Source organism: Ranitomeya variabilis, chromosome 4 (assembly GCF_051348905.1).
Source record: "Ranitomeya variabilis isolate aRanVar5 chromosome 4, aRanVar5.hap1, whole genome shotgun sequence".
Taxonomy (NCBI): domain Eukaryota; kingdom Metazoa; phylum Chordata; class Amphibia; order Anura; family Dendrobatidae; genus Ranitomeya; species Ranitomeya variabilis.
Window position 1 is genome coordinate 644,605,650 of NC_135235.1, and position 20,902 is coordinate 644,626,551.

A 20,902-nucleotide genomic window follows, 5' to 3' on the forward strand; every position below is an offset into this window, starting at 1 on the left:
TGACAGAAAAACCAGAGTCAAAAAACTAGTAACCACTAGAGGGAGCAAAAAGCAAATTCACAACAGTACCCCCCCCTTAGTGAGGGGTCACCGAACCCTCACCACGACCACCAGGGCGATCAGGATGAGCGGCATGAAAGGCACGAACTAAATCGGCCGCATGAACATCAGAGGCGACCACCCAGGAATTATCCTCCTGACCATAGCCCTTCCACTTGACCAGGTACTGAAGCCTCCGCCTGGAGAGGCGAGAATCCAAGATCTTCTCCACCACGTACTCCAACTCGCCCTCAACCAACACCGGAGCAGGAGGCTCAGCAGAAGGAACTACAGGCACAATGTACCGCCGCAACAAGGAGCTATGAAATACATTGTGAATAGCAAACGACACAGGAAGATCCAGACGAAAAGATACAGGATTAAGGATTTCCAATATCTTGTAAGGCCCAATAAAACGAGGTTTAAATTTGGGAGAGGAGACCTTCATAGGAACAAAGCGGGAAGAAAGCCATACCAAATCCCCAACGCGTAGTCGGGGACCCACACCGCGGCGGCGGTTGGCAAAGCGCTGAGCCTTCTCCTGTGACAACTTCAAGTTGTCCACCACATGATTCCAGATCTGCTGCCAGCTATCCACCACAGAATCCACCCCAGGACAGTCAGAAGGCTCCACATGACCCGAAGAAAAGCGAGGATGGAAACCAGAGTTGCAGAAAAAAGGCGAAACCAAGGTGGCGGAACTAGCCCGATTATTAAGGGCAAACTCAGCCAACGGCAAGAATGTCACCCAATCGTCCTGATCAGCAGAGACAAAACACCTCAAATAAGCCTCCAAAGTCTGATTGGTTCGCTCCGTCTGTCCATTAGTCTGAGGATGGAAAGCAGACGAAAACGACAAATCAATGCCCATCCTACTACAAAAGGATCGCCAGAACCTGGAAACGAACTGGGATCCTCTGTCTGACACAATATTCTCAGGGATGCCGTGCAAACGAACCACGTTCTGGAAAAACACAGGAACCAGATCGGAAGAGGAAGGCAGCTTAGGCAAAGGAACCAAATGGACCATCTTGGAGAAGCGATCACATATCACCCAGATAACGGACATGCCCTGAGATAGCGGAAGATCAGAAATGAAATCCATGGAGATATGTGTCCAAGGTCTCTTCGGGACAGGCAAGGGCAAGAGCAAACCGCTGGCACGAGAACAGCAAGGCTTAGCTCGAGCACAAGTCCCACAGGACTGCACAAATGACCGCACATCTCTTGACAAGGAAGGCCACCAAAAGGACCTGGCCACCAGATCTCTGGTGCCAAAAATTCCCGGGTGACCTGCCAACACCGAGGAATGAACCTCGGAAATGACTCTGCTGGTCCACTTATCCGGGACAAACAGTCTGTCAGGTGGACAAGACTCAGGCCTATCAGCCTGAAATCTCTGCAACACACGTTGCAGATCCGGAGAAATAGCTGACAAGATAACTCCATCTTTAAGAATACCAACAGGATCAGCGACTCCAGGAGCATCAGGCACAAAGCTCCTAGAAAGAGCATCGGCCTTCACATTCTTTGAACCTGGTAAATACGAGACAACAAAATCAAAGCGGGAGAAAAACAATGACCAGCGGGCCTGTCTCGGATTAAGGCGTTTAGCAGACTCGAGATACATCAGATTTTTGTGATCAGTCAAGACCACCACACGATGCTTAGCACCCTCGAGCCAATGACGCCACTCCTCAAATGCCCATTTCATGGCCAACAACTCCCGATTGCCCACATCATAATTTCGCTCGGCAGGCGAAAACTTCCTAGAGAAAAAGGCACAAGGTTTCATAACAGAGCAACCAGGGCCTCTCTGCGACAAAACGGCCCCTGCCCCAATCTCCGAAGCATCCACCTCAACCTGAAAGGGAAGTGAGACGTCAGGCTGGCACAAAACAGGCGCCGAAGTAAACCGGCGTTTCAACTCCTGGAAAGCCTCCACGGCAGCAGGAGCCCAGTTAGCTACATCGGAGCCCTTCTTGGTCATATCCGTCAAAGGTTTCACAATGCTAGAAAAATTAGCAATAAAACGACGGTAGAAGTTAGCGAAGCCCAAGAACTTCTGAAGACTCTTAACTGACGAGGGCTGAGTCCAATCAAGAATAGCTCGGACCTTGACTGGGTCCATCTCCACAGCAGAAGGAGAAAAAATGAACCCCAAAAAGGGAACCTTCTGTACACCAAAGAGACACTTTGAGCCCTTGACAAACAAAGAATTTTCACGCAAAATTTTAAAGACCAACCTGACCTGCTCCACATGCGAATCCCAATTATCAGAAAAAACCAAAATATCATCCAGATAAACAATCAAAAATTTATCCAGATACTTCCGGAAAATGTCATGCATAAAGGACTGAAAAACTGAAGGCGCATTGGAGAGCCCAAAAGGCATCACCAAGTACTCAAAATGACCTTCGGGCGTATTGAATGCGGTTTTCCATTCATCACCTTGCTTAATGCGCACAAGGTTGTACGCACCACGAAGGTCTATCTTGGTGAACCACTTGGCACCCTTAATCCGGGCAAACAAGTCAGACAACAGCGGTAAAGGATACTGAAATTTGACAGTGATCTTATTTAAAAGCCGATAATCAATACAAGGTCTCAAAGATCCGTCCTTTTTTGCCACAAAAAAGAATCCCGCACCAAGAGGGGAAGAAGACGGACGAATATGTCCTTTCTCCAGAGACTCCTTGATATATGAACGCATAGCGGTATGTTCAGGTACCGACAGATTAAACAGTCTTCCCTTAGGAAACTTACTGCCTGGGATCAAATCTATAGCACAGTCACAGTCCCTATGAGGAGGCAGTGCACTGGACTCAGACTCACTGAAGACATCCTGATAATCAGACAAATACTCCGGAACTTCCGAAGGCGTAGAAGAAGCAATAGACACAGGCAGGGAATCCCCATGAATACCACGACAGCCCCAACTTGAGACTGACATAGCCTTCCAGTCCAGGACTGGATTATGGGTCTGTAACCATGGCAGCCCTAAAACAACCAAATCATGCATTTTATGTAAAACCAGGAAACGTATCACCTCGCGGTGTTCAGGAGTCATGCACATGGTAACCTGTGTCCAATACTGCGGTTTATTTGCTGCCAATGGTGTAGCATCAATACCCCTAAGAGGAATAGGATTTTCTAATGGTTCAAGAGTAAAACCACAGCGCTTAGCAAATGAGAGATCCATGAGGCTCAGGGCAGCACCTGAATCTACAAACGCCATGACAGGATAAGATGACAGTGAGCAAATCAAAGTTACAGACAGAATAAATTTAGGTTGCAAATTACCAACGGTGACAGGACTAACAACCTTAGCTATACGTTTAGAGCATGCTGAGATAACATGTGTAGAATCACCACAGTAGTAGCACAAGCCATTCCGGCGTCTATGAATTTTCCGCTCATTTCTAGTCAGGATTCTATCACATTGCATTAAATCAGGTGTCTGTTCAGACAACACCATGAGGGAATTTGCGGTTTTGCGCTCCCGCAACCGCCGGTCAATTTGAATAGCCAGTGCCATGGTATCATTCAGACCTGTGGGAATGGGAAAACCCACCATAACATTCTTAATGGCTTCAGAAAGGCCATTTCTAAAATTAGCGGCCAGTGCACACTCGTTCCAATGTGTCAGCACGGACCATTTCCGAAATTTTTGGCAATACACTTCAGCCTCGTCCTGCCCCTGAGACATAGCCAGCAAGGCCTTTTCTGCCTGAATCTCAAGATTGGGTTCCTCATAAAGTAAACCGAGCGCCAGAAAAAACGCATCAAGATCAGCCAATGCCGGATCTCCTGGCGCCAGCGAAAAAGCCCAATCCTGAGGGTCGCCCCGTAAGAACGAAATAACAATTTTTACTTGCTGAGCAGAATCTCCAGATGAACAGGGTCTCAGGGACAAAAACAATTTACAATTATTCACGAAATTCCTAAACTTAAACCTGTCTCCGGAAAATAGTTCAGGAATCGGTATTTTAGGTTCTGACCTAGGATTTCTGATAACATAGTCTTGTATGCCCTGCACACGAGTAGCCAGCTGGTCCACACTTGTAATCAAGGTCTGGACATTCATGTCTGCAGCAAGCATAGCCACTCTGAGGTAAAGGGGAAGAAGAAGAAAAAAAAAAAAAAAAAAAAAAACTCAGAATCTTCTTTCTTATAATCCCTCTTCTGCAATGCATTAAACATTTAATACTGGCCTGGCAAACTGTTATGACCCCAATGGCGAGGGTCTCAGAGGAACGTGGAAGTCTGCAGAATACAAAAATCCAGCTCATAGGGCAGTGGTAACTGGGTTGACCATATATCTACTCCTAACGCCAACACTAGAAGTAGCCGGGGATCATTCCTACGTTGATTCTAGATGACACGCGCCAGCCGGAGAATCTAGCTACCCCTAGTAGAGGAAAACAAAGACCTTTCTTGCCTCCAGAGAAGGGGACCCCAAAGCTGGATAGAAGCCCCCCACAAATAATGACGGTGAGGTAAGAGGAAATGACAAACACAGAAATGAATCAGGTTTAGCACAGAGAGGCCCGCTTACTGATAGCAGAATAAAGAAAGGTAACTTATATGGTCAACAAAAACCCTATCAAAATCCACACTGGAAATTCAAGAACCCCCGAACCGTCTAACGGTCCGGGGGAGAACACCAGCTCCCTAGAGCTTCCAGCAAAGGTCAGGATATAGATTTGGAACAAGCTGGACAAAAATACAAAACCAAAACAAATAGCAAAAAGCAAAAGGCAGACTTAGCTGATATAACTGGAACCAGGATCAGTAGACAAGAGCACAGCAGACTAGCTCTGATAACTACGTTGCCAGGCATTGAACTGAAGGTCCAGGGAGCTTATATAGCAACACCCCTAACTAACGACCCAGGTGCGGATAAAAGGAATGACAGAAAAACCAGAGTCAAAAAACTAGTAACCACTAGAGGGAGCAAAAAGCAAATTCACAACAACAGCCCCCATAGAATGGAATGCAGCCAGTCCCCATAGAATGTAATGCAGCCCTGCCCCATAGAATGTAATGCAGCCCTGCCCCATAGAATGTAATGCAGCCAGTCCCTATAGAATGTAATGCAGCACAGTCCCTATAGAATGTAATGCAGCACAGCCCCCATAGAATGTAATGCAGCACAGCCCCCATAGAATGTAATGCAGCACAGCCCCCATAGAATGTAATGCAGCACAGCCCCCATAGAATGTAATGCAGCCCCCCCCAATAGCCCCACAACCCAGTTATCACTCATTGATATATAATAATAATTAAAAAAAAACACACTACTCGCCTTTCCTCGTGCCCCGCGCTGCTCCTGGCTCCGGTCTCAGCAGACCGGTCACACAGCAGGTGGGCGATGATATGATGTCATCGCGCACCCGCAGTGTCAGCGGCAGGCAGAGTGGGGAATGATGGTAGAGCGAGCGTCATCAGACGCTCTGTCCTCCATCATTGCATTCAACTGTACTGGGGCGTCTATGACGGTATAGTTGAATGCGGGGCTGGGAATGTGCCGACAGCGGGGGGAGTGTGCCGACAGCGGCACACTCGAGTGGCCCACTACTGCCACCGGGCCTTCTGGCATTTGCCAGAACTGCCCGATGGCCAGTCCGGCCCTGGACAACACAGTGTGGGGATGAAAGAGTGTGGCAATTTTATTGAGCACCAACAGACAATAACGTATAGTACAGTCCCAGCAAATACATAAGATAATGTAAATTATAGAGGCTCACCATTCAGTTGCCTTGCCTGAATTAGATAAGCTGCAATTTCAGGGTTTCCTGGTCCGATTACCCCAACTGATGGCACCCCGATTTTGGCGCGCACCCATAGAGAATAGGTAATGACACGCTTATGAATCTGACAGTCCATTGAGGTACATTGCCAGATAACCAGTGGGTCGCAATCTGGCTTCTCTGAATTTCTCAATGGGACCAGGTGTCCAGATGGTTCCAACCTGGCTTCTCCGAACATCTCCATGGGTTCAGTGATGTTGAATGGAGCAGATCTGTATTCCTCCAGCTGGGGCTATGTGTTGTGAACTCTATTTTTGGGCTCCCTCTAGTGGTCACAAGCGGTACTGTGTAGTGTTGTCTTTCTGCAGGTTGGCAGCATCAGCTGGTTCGTTATCCTTGGTTGGTTTCCTATTTAGCTCACCTGGATACTCAGTTCCTTGCCTGCTCTCAATGTATTCAGTGCTCTTCAGATTCCTTGTGACTACCTTGCTCCCAGTCTCTCCAAGACAAGCTAAGTTTTTGTTTGTTTATTTTTTGATTATCAGCATTCATCATGTTTCTTGTCCAGCTTGCTAAAATGTGATTTCCTCGCTTGCTGGTTGCTCTAGGGGACTGAGTTTCTCCCCCCACACCGTTAGTTGGAGCGGGGGTTCTTGAAATCTCAGTGTGGATATTTTGTAAGGGTTTTTTACTGACCGCACAGACCCCTTTTCTATTTTCTGCTATCTAGTATTAGTGGGCCTCATTTGCTGAATCTGCTTTCACCCCTGTGTATGTGCCTTCCTCTTACCTCACCGTTATTATTTGTTGGGGGCTTCTATATCTTTGGGGATTATTTCTCTGGAGGCAAGTGAGGTCTTTCTTTCTCTCTAGGGGTAGTTAGTTCCTCAGGCTGGCTCGAGACGTCTAGGATTTTAGACACGTTCACCGGCTACCTTTAGTGTGTTGGATAGGTTCAGATTTGCGGTCAGTCCAGTTTACCACCTCTCTAGAGCTTGTCCTATGTTTTGTTACTTAGCTGGAGTATTTTGTGATCCTCAACCACTGAGGATCATAACAGTAGAGCAGGCCAAAAAGTGTTTAATGCATCGCAGAAGTGGGATAAAAAGAAGACCTGAGTACATTTTTTTTTTTTTCCTCCCGCTTTTCCTTTGCTGCAGTCTGTTTAGCTTCTTTCATCCCCTTGAACTCTGGGTGGTTTTGAGCTCAGCTGCAGACATGAATGTTCAGACTCTGGCTTCTAGTGTGGATCATCTTGCTGCACGGGTGCAAAGTATTCAGGATTTTGTTATTCATAGCCCTATGTCTGAACCAAAAATACCCATTCCTGAGTTGTTTTCTGGAGATAGATCTAGGTTTCTAAATTTTAAGAATAATTGTAAGTTATTTCTATCTCTGAGACCTCATTCCTCTGGTGATTCCGCTCAGCAAGTTAAAATTGTTATCTCCTTGTTACGTGGCGACCCTCAAGATTGGGCTTTCTCTCTGGCGCCAGGAGATCCTGCATTGCTTAATGTAGATGCATTTTTTCTGGCTCTTGGACTGCTTTATGAGGAGCCTAATCTTGAGAATCAGGCAGAAAAAGCGTTGCTGGCTATCTCTCAAGGTCAGGATGAAGCAGAGGTGTATTGTCAAAAATTTCGGAAATGGTCGGTGCTTGCTCAGTGGAATGAGTGTGCCCTGGCTGCAAATTTCAAAGAAGGTCTTTCTGAGGCCGTTAAGAATGTTATGGTGGGGTTTCCCACCCCTACAAGTCTGAGTGATTCTATGGCTTTAGCCATTCAGGTTGATCGGTGTTTGCGGGAGCGCAAATCTGCTCATCCTTTGGCGGTATTTTCTGAACAGAGACCTGAGTCTATGCAATGTGACCGAACTCTGACCAGAATTGAGCGACAAAGTCATAGACATCAAAATGGGTTGTGCTTTTACTGTGGTGATTCTACTCATGTTATCTCAGCATGCTCTAAACGCTTAAAAAAAATCGCTTAACCTGTCACCATTGGTACTATGCAGCCTAAATTTATTTTGTCTGTTACTTTGATTTGTTCTTTGTCGTCCTACCCGGTTATGGCTTTTGTGGATTCGGGTGCTGCCCTGAATCTGATGGATTTGTCGTTTGCTAGGCGTTGTGGTTTTGTCCTGGAGCCTTTGGAATTTCCCATTCCTCTGAGGGGAATTGATGCTACGCCATTGGCTGAGAATAAGCCTCAGTATTGGATGCAAATGACCATGTGCATGACTCCCGTACATCAGGAGGTGATTCGCTTTCTTGTTCTGCATAATTTGCATGATGTTGTCGTTTTGGGTCTGCCATGGCTGCAGGCTCATAATCCAGTTTTAGATTGGAAAGCTATGTCTGTGTCAAGTTGGGGTTGTCAGGGAATTCATGGCGATGCTCCGTTGGTGTCTATTGCTTCTTCCACTCCTTCTGAGGTCCCTGAGTTTTTGTCTGACTACCAGGATGTATTTGATGAGCCCAGGTCCAGTGCCCTGCCCCCTCATAGGGATTGTGACTGTGCTATAAATTTAATTCCTGGTAGTAAATTCCCTAAGGGACGACTTTTTAATCTGTCTATACCAGAGCATGCCGCGATGCGGAGTTATATAAAGGAGTCTTTGGAGAAGGGACATATTCGCCCATCCTCTTCCCCTCTTGGTGCAGGATTTTTTTTTGTGGCCAAGAAGGACGGTTCTTTGAGACCTTGTATAGATTATCGTCTTCTGAATAAAATCACAGTCAAATTTCAGTATCCTTTACCACTATTGTCTGATTTGTTTGCTCGGATTAAGGGTGCCAGTTGGTTCACCAAGATAGATCTCCGTGGTGCGTATAACCTTGTGCGCATTAAGCAGGGAGATGAATGGAAAACAGCATTTAATACGCCTGAAGGCCATTTTGAGTACTTGGTGATGCCTTTTGGACTCTCTAATGCTCCTTCTGTGTTTCAGTCCTTCATGCATGACATCTTCCGAGAATATCTGGATAAATTTATGATTGTTTATCTGGATGACATTTTGGTCTTTTCTGATGATTGGGAGTCCCATGTGAAGCAGGTCAGGATGGTGTTTCAGGTCCTGCGTGCTAATGCTTTATTTGTGAAGGGCTCAAAATGCCTCTTCAGAGTACAGAAGGTCTCCTTTTTGGGTTTTATTTTTTCTCCTTCTACTGTGGAGATGGACCCAGTCAAGGTCCAGGCTATTCATGACTGGACTCAGCCCACGTCTCTTAAGAGTCTTCAGAAGTTCTTGGGTTTTGCTAATTTTTACCGTCGTTTCATCGCTAATTTTTCTAGCGTGGTTAAACCTTTGACGGATTTGACCAAGAAGGGTTCTGATGTTACTAATTGGTCTCCTGCGGCCGTGGAGGCCTTTCGGGAGCTGAAGCACCGGTTTTCTTCAGCTCCAGTCTTATGTCAGCCAGATGTCTCTCTCCCCTTCCAGGTCGAGGTTGATGCTTCTGAGATTGGAGCAGGGGCTGTTTTGTCGCAGAGAAGCTCTGATGGCTCTGTGATGAAGCCATGTGCTTTCTTTTCAAGAAAGTTTTCGCCTGCCGAGCGGAATTATGATGTTGGTAATCGGGAGTTGTTGGCTATGAAGTGGGCTTTTGAGGAGTGGCGACATTGGCTCGAAGGAGCTAAACATCGCGTGGTGGTCTTGACTGATCACAAAAATCTGATTTACCTTGAATCTGCCAAGCGCCTGAATCCTAGACAGGCTCGTTGGTCGTTGTTTTTCTCCCGTTTCAACTTCGTAGTCTCATACCTGCCTGGTTCGAAGAACGTGAAAGCTGATGCACTTTCTAGGAGTTTTGTGCCTGACTCTCTGGGAGTTTCTGGGCCGGCTGGTATTCTCAGAGAGGGAGTGATTTTGTCTGCCATTTCCCCAGATTTTCGATGAGTGCTGCAGAAATTTCAGGCGGATAGACCTGACCGTTGTCCACCAGAGAGACTGTTTGTCCCAGATAGATGGACCAGCAGAGTTATTTCCGAGGTTCATTCTTCGGTGTTGGCGGGTCATCCTGGGATTTTTGGTACCAGAGATTTGGTGGCTAGGTCCTTCTGGTGGCCTTCCTTGTCGCGGGATGTGCGTTCCTTTGCGCAGTCTTGTGGGATTTGTGCTCGGGCTAAGCCTTGCTGTTCTCGTGCCAGCGGTTTGCTTTTGCCTTTGCCTATTCCGAAAAGGCCTTGGACGCACATTTCCATGGATTTTATTTCAGATCTTCCAGTATCTCAGAAAATGTCTGTCATCTGGGTGGTGTGTGATCGTTTTTCCAAGATGGTCCATTTGGTGCCCTTGCCTAAGTTGCCTTCTTCCTCTGATTTGGTTCCTCTATTTTTTCAGAATGTGGTTCGCTTGCACGGCATTCCTGAAAATATTGTGTCTGATAGAGGATCCCAGTTTGTGTCCAGGTTTTGGCGGACTTTTTGTGCTAAGATGGGCATTGATTTGTCTTTTTCGTCGGCCTTCCATCCTCAGACTAATGGCCAAACCGAGCGAACTAATCAAAAGTTGGAAACTTATTTGAGATGTTTTGTTTCTGCTGATCAGGATGATTGGGTGACTTTTTTGCCATTGGCCGAGTTTGCCCTTAATAATCGGGCTAGTTCTGCTACTTTGGTTTCGCCTTTTTTCTGCAATTCTGGTTCCTATCCTCGTTTTTCCTCGGGTCAGGTTGAGCCTTCTGACTGTCCTGGGGTGGATTCTGTGGTGGATAGGTTGCAGCAGATTTGGAACCATGTGGTGGACAATTTGAGGTTGTCACAGGAGAAGGCTCAGCGCTTTGCCAACTGCCGCCGCGGTGTGGGTCCCCGACTTCATGTTGGGGATTTGGTGTGGCTGTCTTCTCGTTATGTTCCTATGAAGGTCTCCTCTCCTAAATTCAAGCCTCGCTTCATCGGTCCTTATAAGATCTTGGAAATCCTTAACCCGGTGTCTTTCGTTTGGATCTCCCAGCATCGTTTGCCATTCATAATGTGTTCCATAGGTCTTTGTTGCGGAGGTATGTGGTACCTGTGGTTCCTTCTGTTGAGCCTCCTGCTCCAGTGCTGGTCGAGGGCGAATTGGAGTACGTGGTGGAGAAGATTTTGGATTCTCGTATCTCTAGACGGAGGCTTCAGTATTTGGTTAAGTGGAAGGGCTATGGTCAGGAGGATAATTCCTGGGTTGTCGCCTGATGTTCATGCGGCCGATTTGGTTCATGCCTTCCACGCGGCTCATCCTGATCACCCTGGGGGTCTTGATGAGGATTCGGTGACCCCTCCTCAAGGGGGGGTACTGTTGTGAACTCTATTTTTGGGCTCCCTCTAGTGGTCACAAGCGGTACTGTGTAGTGTTGTCTTTCTGCAGGTTGGCAGCATCAGCTGGTTCGTTATCCTTGGTTGGTTTCCTATTTAGCTCACCTGGATACTCAGTTCCTTGCCTGCTCTCAATGTATTCAGTGCTCTTCAGATTCCTTGTGACTACCTTGCTCCCAGTCTCTCCAAGACAAGCTAAGTTTTTGTTTGTTATCAGCATTCATCATGTTTCTTGTCCAGCTTGCTAAAATGTGATTTCCTTGCTTGCTGGTTGCTCTAGGGGACTGAGTTTCTCCCCCCACACCGTTAGTTGGTGCGGGGGTTCTTGAAATCTCAGTGTGGATATTTTGTAAGGGTTTTTTACTGACCGCACAGACCCCTTTTCTACAGGTCCTTCTCAAAAAATTAGCATATAGTGTTAAATTTCATTATTTACCATAATGTAATGATTACAATTAAACTTTCATATATTATAGATTCATTATCCACCAACTGAAATTTGTCAGGTCTTTTATTGTTTTAATACTGATGATTTTGGCCTACAACTCCTGATAACCCAAAAAACCTGTCTCAATAAATTAGCATATTTCACCCGTCCAATCAAATAAAAGTGTTTTTTAATAACAAACAAAAAAACCATCAAATAATAATGTTCAGTTATGCACTCAATACTTGGTCGGGAATCCTTTGGCAGAAATGACTGCTTCAATGCGGCGTGGCATGGAGGCAATCAGCCTGTGACACTGCTGAGATGTTATGGAGGCCCAGGATGCTTCAATAGCGGCCTTAAGCTCATCCAGAGTGTTGGGTCTTGCGCGTCTCAACTTTCTCTTCACAATATCCCACAGATTCTCTATGGGGTTCAGGTCAGGAGAGTTGGCAGGCCAATTGAGCACAGTAATACCATGGTCAGTAAACCATTTACCAGTGATTTTGGCACTGTGAGCAGGTGCCAGGTCATGCTGAAAAATGAAATCTTCATCTCCATAAAGCATTTCAGCCGATGGAAGCATGAAGTGCTCCAAAATCTCCTGATAGCTAGCTGCATTGACCCTTCCCTTGATGAAACACAGTGGACCAACACCAGCAGCTCACATGGCACCCCACACCATCACTGATTGTGGGTACTTGACACTGGACTTCAGGCATTTTGGCATTTCCTTCTCCCCAGTCTTCCTCCAGACTCTGGCACCTTGATTTCCGAATGACATGCAAAATTTGCTTTCATCAGAAAAAAGTACCAGGTCAGGCGCTTCTGCCGCTGTTTATGGTTCAAAAGTGGCTTTACCTGGGGAATGCGGCACCTGTAGCCCATTTCCTGCACACGCCTGTGCACGGTGGCTCTGGATGTTTCCACACCAGACTCAGTCCACTGCTTCCTCAGGTTCCCCAAGGTCTGGAATCGGTCCTTCTCCACAATCTTCCTCAGGGTCCGGTCACCTCTTCTCGTTGTACAGCGTTTTCTGCCACATTGTTTCCTTCCAACAGACTTACCATTGAGGTGCCTTGATACAGCACTCTGGGAACAGCCTATTTGTTGAGAAATTTCTTTCTGGGTCTTACCCTCTTGCTTGAGGGTGTCAATGATGGCCTTCTTGACATGTCAGGTCGCTAGTCTTACCCATGATGGGGGTTTTGAGTAATGAACCAGGCAGGGAGTTTTTAAAAGCCTCAGGTATCTTTTGCATGTGTTTAGAGTTAATTAGTTGATTCAGAAGATTAGGGTAATAGGTCGTTTAGAGAACCTTTTCTTGATATGCTAATTTATTGAGACAGGTTTTTTGAGTTGTAGGCCAAAATCATCAGTATTAAAACAATAAAAGACCTGACAAATTTCAGTTGGTGGATAATGAATCTATAATATATGAAAGTTTAATTGTAATCATTACATTATGGTAAATAATGAAATTTAACACTATATGCTAATTTTTTGAGAAGGACCTGTATTTTCTGCTATCTAGTATTAGTGGGCCTCATTTGCTGAATCTGCTTTCACCCCTGTGTATGTGCCTTCCTCTTACCTCACCGTTATTATTTGTTGGGGGCTTCTATATCTTTGGGGATTATTTCTCTGGAGGCAAGTGAGGTCTTTCTTTCTCTCTAGGGGTAGTTAGTTCCTCAGGCTGGCTCGAGACGTCTAGGATTTTAGACACGTTCACCGGCTACCTTTAGTGTGTTGGATAGGTTCAGATTTGCGGTCAGTCCAGTTTACCACCTCTCTAGAGCTTGTCCTATGTTTTGTTACTTAGCTGGAGTATTTTGTGATCCTCAAACACTAAGGATCATAACAGCTATGGTCCCTTTATCTGGCATCCTGTAGAGTCTCAAATCTGTATTCCTATTAATGGAGCCATGATGCCTTGGCTTTTGTTCTGTGTTGTCTCTCTGCAGAATGGTAGAGGTCCCTTTTTGTACACACATCTGTTCTCTGGGCCATCATCCACAAGTCAGGGGGAAGGTGGGATGAGGTTAACTTTCATTGTTCGAGTATTTGATCAATCTGTAAAGTTTGTTCCTCACTGTATGCCCAGGAACAAGAGCTATTGTTTATATTAGTCTGAATGTTGACTCTTTTTGTGGATTGGTTTATTATTTGTGAATTGTTGAATGGCTGTTTACCTGCTATAATCAGCACATATAGTTTATTGTGTTTCTATCTTTGGAGGACAGGGATGCTGGATAATTGAACAATTGATTTTTGCTAGTATGTTAATTACCCATTGTAGCAATCCATATAGATTGTTGACCTGCATACAGTGAGGAACAAACTTTACAGATTGAACAAATACTCGAACAATGAAAGTTAACCTCATCCCACCTTCCCCCTGACTTGTGGATGATGGCCCGGAGAACAGATGTGTGTACAAAAAGGGACCTCTACCATTCTGCAGAGAGACAACACAGAACAAAAGCCAAGGCATCATGGCTCCATCAAGAGGAATACAGATTTGAGACTCTACAAGATGCAAGATAAAGGGAAATATTTTTCCCTGTTAATGAATACAATTAAAATCCATTTTATTCTTGGCAGATGGCTGTAGCAGAAGCTCCGAGGAACATCTGTCATTTTCACATTTTAGAACAGATAATCATGATGTCACCCCAGGTTCGAATGAAGAGCAGATCATTATCCAGGATCGACCTCCAAGTCCTCACATCAAAGAGCTTTCAACTGATCCTTTTCCACAAGTCCTGTCTTCTGACTCATCACAGACTGTTGAGCATAGTAAAAATAACAGAATGCATATGCAACATCAAAGGACTTACAAAGGAGATAAACCGTTTTCATGTTCAGAATGTAGGAAATGTTTTTCTCAGAAAGGAGATCTTGCTATACACAAGAGAATTCACACAAGGAAGAAACCATATTCGTGTTCAGAATGTGGGAAATGTTTTAGACACAAGTCACACCTGGTTACACATCAGAGAATTCACACAAAGGAGAAACCATTTTCATGTTCTGATTGTGGGAAATGTTATACACAGAAAGGAACGCTTGTTTATCATCAGAGAACTCACACTGGTGAACAGCCATTTTCATGCCCAGAATGTGGGAAATTTTTTCCAAGCAAATCGCTCCTGGCAAGACATCAGAGAATTCACACAGGGGATAAACCATTTTCATGTCCAGAATGTGAGAAATGTTTTACTCAGAAAGAATATCTTACTATACACAAGAAAATTCATACAAAGGAGAAACCATTTTCGTGTTCAGAATGTGGGAAATGTTTTAGACACAAATCACAATTGGTTATACATAAGAGAATTCACACAGGGGAGAAACCATTTTCATGCCCAGAATGTGAGAAATGTTTTACTCAGAAAGAATATCTTACTATACACAAGAAAATTCATACAAAGGAGAAACCGTTTTCGTGTTCAGAATGTGGGAAATGTTTTAGACACAAATCACAATTGGTTATACATAAGAGAATTCACACAGGGGAGAAACCATTTTCATGTTCTGATTGTGGGAAACGTTTTACACAGAAAGGAACGCTTGTTTATCATCAGAGAACTCACACTGGTGAACAGCCATTTTCATGCCCAGAATGTGGGAAATTTTTTCCAAGCAAATCGCTCCTGGCTAGACATCAGAGAATTCACACAGGGGAGAAACCATTTTCATGTCCAGAATGTGAGAAATGTTTTACTCAGAAAGAATATCTTACTTTACACAAGAGAATTCATACAAAGGAGAAACCACATTCATGTTCAGAATGTGGGAAATGTTTTTCACACAACTCACGCCTGCTTGCACATCAGAGTATACATACTGGGGAGAAACCATTTTCGTGTTCAGAATGTGGGAAATGTTTTGCACTGAAATCACGCCTGCTTGAACATCAGAGAATACACACTGGGGAGAAACCATTTTCGTGTTCAGAATGTGGGAAATGTTTTTTTCAGAAAAGTTTTCTTGTTAGACATGAGAGAATTCACACAGGTGAGAAGCCATTTTCATGTTCAGAATGTGGGAAATGTTTTTCTCAGAAAGGAAATCTTGTTATACACTATAATAGAGTTCACACAAGGGAGAAACCATTTTCATGTCAAAAATGTGGGAAAAATTATAATGATAGCTTCGCTCTCAGCTCGCATATGAAAATCCATACATAATAAGAAAATCAAAAACTTTTCAAGTTCAGATTGTAGTAAAAATATTATAAATAAAGCAAGCCGTGTGCCTCATCAGAAAACTTGTATAGAGAGGAAGTAATTTTGATGTTTTACTCACAAATCACATTTTTGATAACATCAGATAAATCACACATGGAAGCAGCAATTTTTCTTTTTAGTGACAAGATAATGAAAAACTGTTAAAGTTAAAGTAAAGTCATACATTACATATGAAAGGGAAAGTCATTTACAATACCAGGGATGATCAGGAATGCATGCAATTACTAGTAAACGCCCGTTATTGAAAAAGGGATGAAATCCAATCTACAAACCTTGATATTCTCCGGTATTTTCAACAATTACATCTCTGTATTTGGGCCTTCTTTGATAAAGATAGATTTTTGCATCTATAATGTTTCTTACATTTATATAATGCCCCTTATATATTTATATGTTAAATTATCTTTGATTATTTAGATATGTCATGATCCCTTGGCTCTATCTCTTTACCATTAATAATATAAATATGTGTTTCTTGTCTTATATTTCCTGATTTATTATCATCGCTTACTTATCTGCTATGGCATTAATGTTGTGTCCTATGCGCATGCGCTCTAAATCTGCTAAATGTTACAGATATTTTTTATGGACATACTCGCAGTATAAATTTCTTGTTTTTCATTGTCCTCTGATGTGTTCCTGTTTAAACATATCTTACTTCACATCAATATTCACAATCTGTGTGCACGCACGATGGATTAATTGTACATTCTATATATTATGTAAGGATTTCTCTTTTTACACATGCGCGGTCTGTGTACAGATCATTAGTGGTGCAGGGCTCTTCTGTACATGCCCCACCTTTTGCTTTTCAATAACTTTGTCAATCTCGCATTGTAGCTTTCGCTATAGGACAACTGAATTTTCTTACATTCTGTATAATTACTCTTGTACAAATGTGCCGATTCTCAACAAATTGACAGGTTTTCTGCACATGCCCCTCTCTTTAGGATAATTAGTTCATGCTTGCGCATTTATAACTCTAGATACTTTGACACTTCTTGTTCGGGCATGCGCAATGAGTGTTACAAGCAGACAATCAATATAGCATATTCAAAATCAACTTTATTTATATTTTGTGTTCACGCATGCGCATTTCTAAAGTCTGATGTAACTCATTGATTTACTCCATTTGTCTCCTACACATAGTAATTAAAAAAATTACCTCATTATTCTATATATCTGTTTTCTTTAAGTGTATATAAGGGACATTATCTGACACCATTACTCCATCTTACTCTTGAAGAAGTAACCATTTGTGTGGTGAAACGCATGGGATTTTCTCTCCTCACTCTACTTTGCCTCGTTCACTGGTTCCTTGTTATACTTATTTTGCCCTATTTGATTTAGTATTTTGACTATTATCTGTGCTTAGTATAAGTCCTTGTGCACTGACATGCATATCACTTCAGTGTTATTTAATTGTAATTGAGAAATATTTGTTTTTTTTTGTATCTTGGCATTACAAATTGTTCATATTCCTTTGCTTGTCATTCTATGTCAGTATAAACTAATCTATTTTGTATATAAGATTTGTTTTGCTGGATATTCTGTGAACTGTAATCTATCGGGCTTATGAAGATAGGTGGTAATTAGGGATGGGCCAACCTGAACTATAAAGCTCAGGACCATACCGAGCACATAGTGTTCGGTCACATGGTCCCGAACACGGGTTTCCATGGGAAGCCGTGTTACAGTTCGGGTCCAGTTCGGGCTGTAAAAAAAAAAAAGCAGGAAATAAATAATAAACATTAGAATTATACTTTCCTGTCCAGCGACGCGTCCTCCAATCCCGCTGTCTCTTGGCAGCATATGCTTCCGGAGCCGCTCATTATCTTCTGCAGGTATTCACTGCACTTGGCAGTCTTCGGCTTTTTCCGGCAGTGTTCATGCGGTGACGTCACCGCACGAACACTGCCAGAAAATGCCGAAGACTGCCGAGTGCAGTGAATACTGCCGGCAGTTAATGAGTGGCCCCGGAAGCAGATGCGGCCAAGAGACTGCAGGACGGGAGGATGCATCGCTGGACTAAATGTTTATTCTAATGTTAATTCTAATGTTTATTATTAATTTTCTGCTTTTTTTTTTTTTTTTTTTTTTTTTTTTTTTTTAATACAGCTTCCCCTCCCCATCCCATATGTAAAAGTCTGAGATCGGGGTTCGGACGCAAGTTCATGTCATGTCCGGCCCCGAACTCGAACTTTACAAAAAACTCGGCGAACCCGCCAATCCCGAACATTGGGGGGGTTCACCCATCAATAGTGGTAATCTAACTATAGACACACCTAATCTACATATAAATGGCCTATTGGCTTTTTAAATGTTCTTAAAATGTTTCTTTTTTTTGTATTCCAATGCCATTCATAATAAAGGCTTTTATCTGGTGATCCATACATACGTGCATACTTCTTTTCTATGTTGTTGTAAACATTTTAATAACTGCACAATTCTTCACTCACATCAGAGAACTCTCACAAGGGAAAACAACATTCTCATGCACAGAATATAGTGAACTTTTATTTACAAATAAAGAGTCTTGTTACACATCAGAGAACTCCTATAAGGAGGAAGCCTTATTCATGTCCAGAATGTTTTACTCATAAATCACATTATCCTAAACCTCAGAGAAATCGCACATATAAGCAGCATTTTTTTTTCTTTTTATTGACAAAATCTATCAAGAAAACGCTAAAGTCAAAATAAAGTCACACATTACATAAGAAAGGGACCGCAATTTAGAGCATCAAGTGATGATCAGGAAATGTATGTAATTGCTATTAAATATATTTTTATTGAAAAGTGAATAAAATCCAATTTACACACCTTTATATCCTCCGTGTATAAAATATTTTGTTTATAAACAGCATTCTGCAAAAGTTTTAGGCAGGGGTGAAAAAAGTGCTACAAAGTAAGAAGCTTCCAAAAATAGAAGTGTTAGTAGTTTGTTTTATCAATTAACAAATTGCAAAGTGAGTGAACAAAAGAGAAATGCAAATCACATCAACCCCAGGAGTCCGGTTGCCACAGCGGCATTGCCTCTAATACGGGGGTGATGTAAGGCCTGGAAGCAAGGAGGGGTCCCCTTACCAGGTAACACCAGCATCCAACAGTTTCATGACTCCAGACCAGAAGGGGGATCTCTATCACCTGGTTTCCAGGGAGCTTCCCTATAAGTTCTGGTCTGGAGGCGGGGTTAGTCAGTGTGAGTCTGAGAGAGTGAGGGAAAGGAGATAAGTTGTGGAGAGCCTGGGGAGTGGAGCTGTCACCAAGCTCACCCAGGCTCAGACTGGTCCACAGGGTAACAGGTGAATCCCCTGGTGGGCCCCTGTGCAGACCTGGGCCCCCCCACCTCACTGTATGGGTAGTACTTGGCATAATTCACTTGATTCACTTTGTACAGAAAAAAAGCAGCATCTCATCATTCATTAACCAAACTACCCAGTTTATTAATAAATTAGGATAGAAGTAAATTTATGACAAGGGTAGTGTAATATTTGCATGCAGGTGAAAAGTGGGCCCCCTAAAGTCAATATTACTGGTGGGCCGTTTGCACCCCAGTCCGACACTGAGCTCACCCCAGAGCTGAGTGCTAGAAACTGGACACCGGAGTCCGTGGTTGCACGGGTACAGAAGTCCCAGCAGCTATATACAGAGGGCAGGAGACTGCAGGTCTCCTGGCCCATCTAACACCCAGCAGCACAGCAGCATACCAGAGCCCGCCACAAAGGAACGACATCAGGAATTGGCTCAAGCGGCCTGCCATGCGGCTAACGTTTATTTCTAACTGTCAAACAGTGAGAGGAAGGTGAGCAGAGCTTAATGCAGCAAGGACCTAAAAGAACAGCGCAATAGGAAGGCCTCCGAACCCACCTTTCTAGGTGGATCCTTAGTTGCTTCCAGGCTGCCCCTTCTCCATTAACATCTGTTACACGTGCCCCGGACTGCACCTTCAACTATCAAGTAAAGGTACAGAAAACTACAGTCCTTGTGTCTTCCATTCATTTCCCACACCCTCAGTCCTGAACCCCAACATCCACAATCCCTTCCAAAACTATACCGGTAGCCCTGGGGCCCTACTCCACCTGTGGGGAGTGGAACCAACCCAGCTGCGTCGCCATTGGCCCCAGCGGTCTCCTTAAGCAGCGTCGGCCACTCGTTGCCGAACACCACAGGTGCCGTCATGTTAAATCCCCTACAAACTGTCCCTCATAATTGTTATTGCGGACTGGGTCACTGCTGCCATGACAACCCCCTTAAGAACTGCCCGACCCGGCCAAGTACCCCACAGCCCTAGCGGGCGTCGCACTTGCATACAATTTTAAATGAATTCAGCAAGGAAGTTTTTCCAAACATCTTGGAGATCAGGGCTCTGTACCATCACTTCCAGGACTCCTTGTTCTTTATGCTGAAGATCATCTTAATGACATAGGCTGTATGTTCTGTATATATGTGGTCATTGCCCTGCTGCAGAATATATTTGGCCTCCCTGATTGAGTCATTATGAGTACCTAATCAGTGCACCACATGACGACCCCCCCCACAGGCCGCCTCAGAGAATGAGCACATCATTAACTCAAAACTGAAAATAAAGATTAAACAACAACCACAAGATTGATTTCATCAACCAAGGTATGATTTTAATCAGTATAATGGTGCCGACCTGACACTGTCTGTAGGTTACTGTGCACAATCCTACTGAAAGGTTCCCATTATGTGTAGTAATTAGAAATGACATAAGGAAAAATTGTTGAACACATGATAAAAGAGACGTGTAAAAAGACATGTAAAGTTACGACAGCGGCTGGATCTGTTAGTAATTGGAAAGCAATCCTACCATTTTATTATTTTTCAATATCAGCTGGTTCAACTGATGGCCTATAAAATGTGTCTCATTACCAAGGTGCTACACAAGAACCATCTCATAATGGGTAAGACCAGTGAGCTTTCTCAAGACCTTTGCAACCTTACTGTTGGAAAATATACTGATGACTTTGGTTAAAGAAGAATTTCTAAACTGCTGAAGGTTCCATTGAGTACCTACAGTTCAACAGGGGAACCTGCCATTTCTAGCAGATAAGATGTTTGTGGGTTTTGTGTGTGTGGCACTCATACACAATTCTGAATAAATCAAGATAC

General features: G+C 43.8%; 1 protein-coding gene across 6 annotated transcripts in view; it reads left to right on the forward strand.

Annotated features, from left to right (window-relative positions):
- LOC143767351 (uncharacterized) overlaps nucleotides 1-17,583 on the forward strand; it is a 145,049-nt gene extending 127,466 nt beyond the window's left edge. For all 6 annotated transcript variants that reach the window (XM_077255602.1, XM_077255603.1, XM_077255605.1 and 3 more), the window contains one exon: nucleotides 14,118-17,583. In XM_077255602.1, coding sequence (XP_077111717.1) covers nucleotides 14,118-15,706 — 1,589 coding nt within the window. In that variant the 3' untranslated portion in view covers nucleotides 15,707-17,583. The remainder of the gene's footprint in view (nucleotides 1-14,117) is intronic.
- The last annotated feature ends 3,319 nt before the right edge of the window (nucleotides 17,584-20,902 follow it).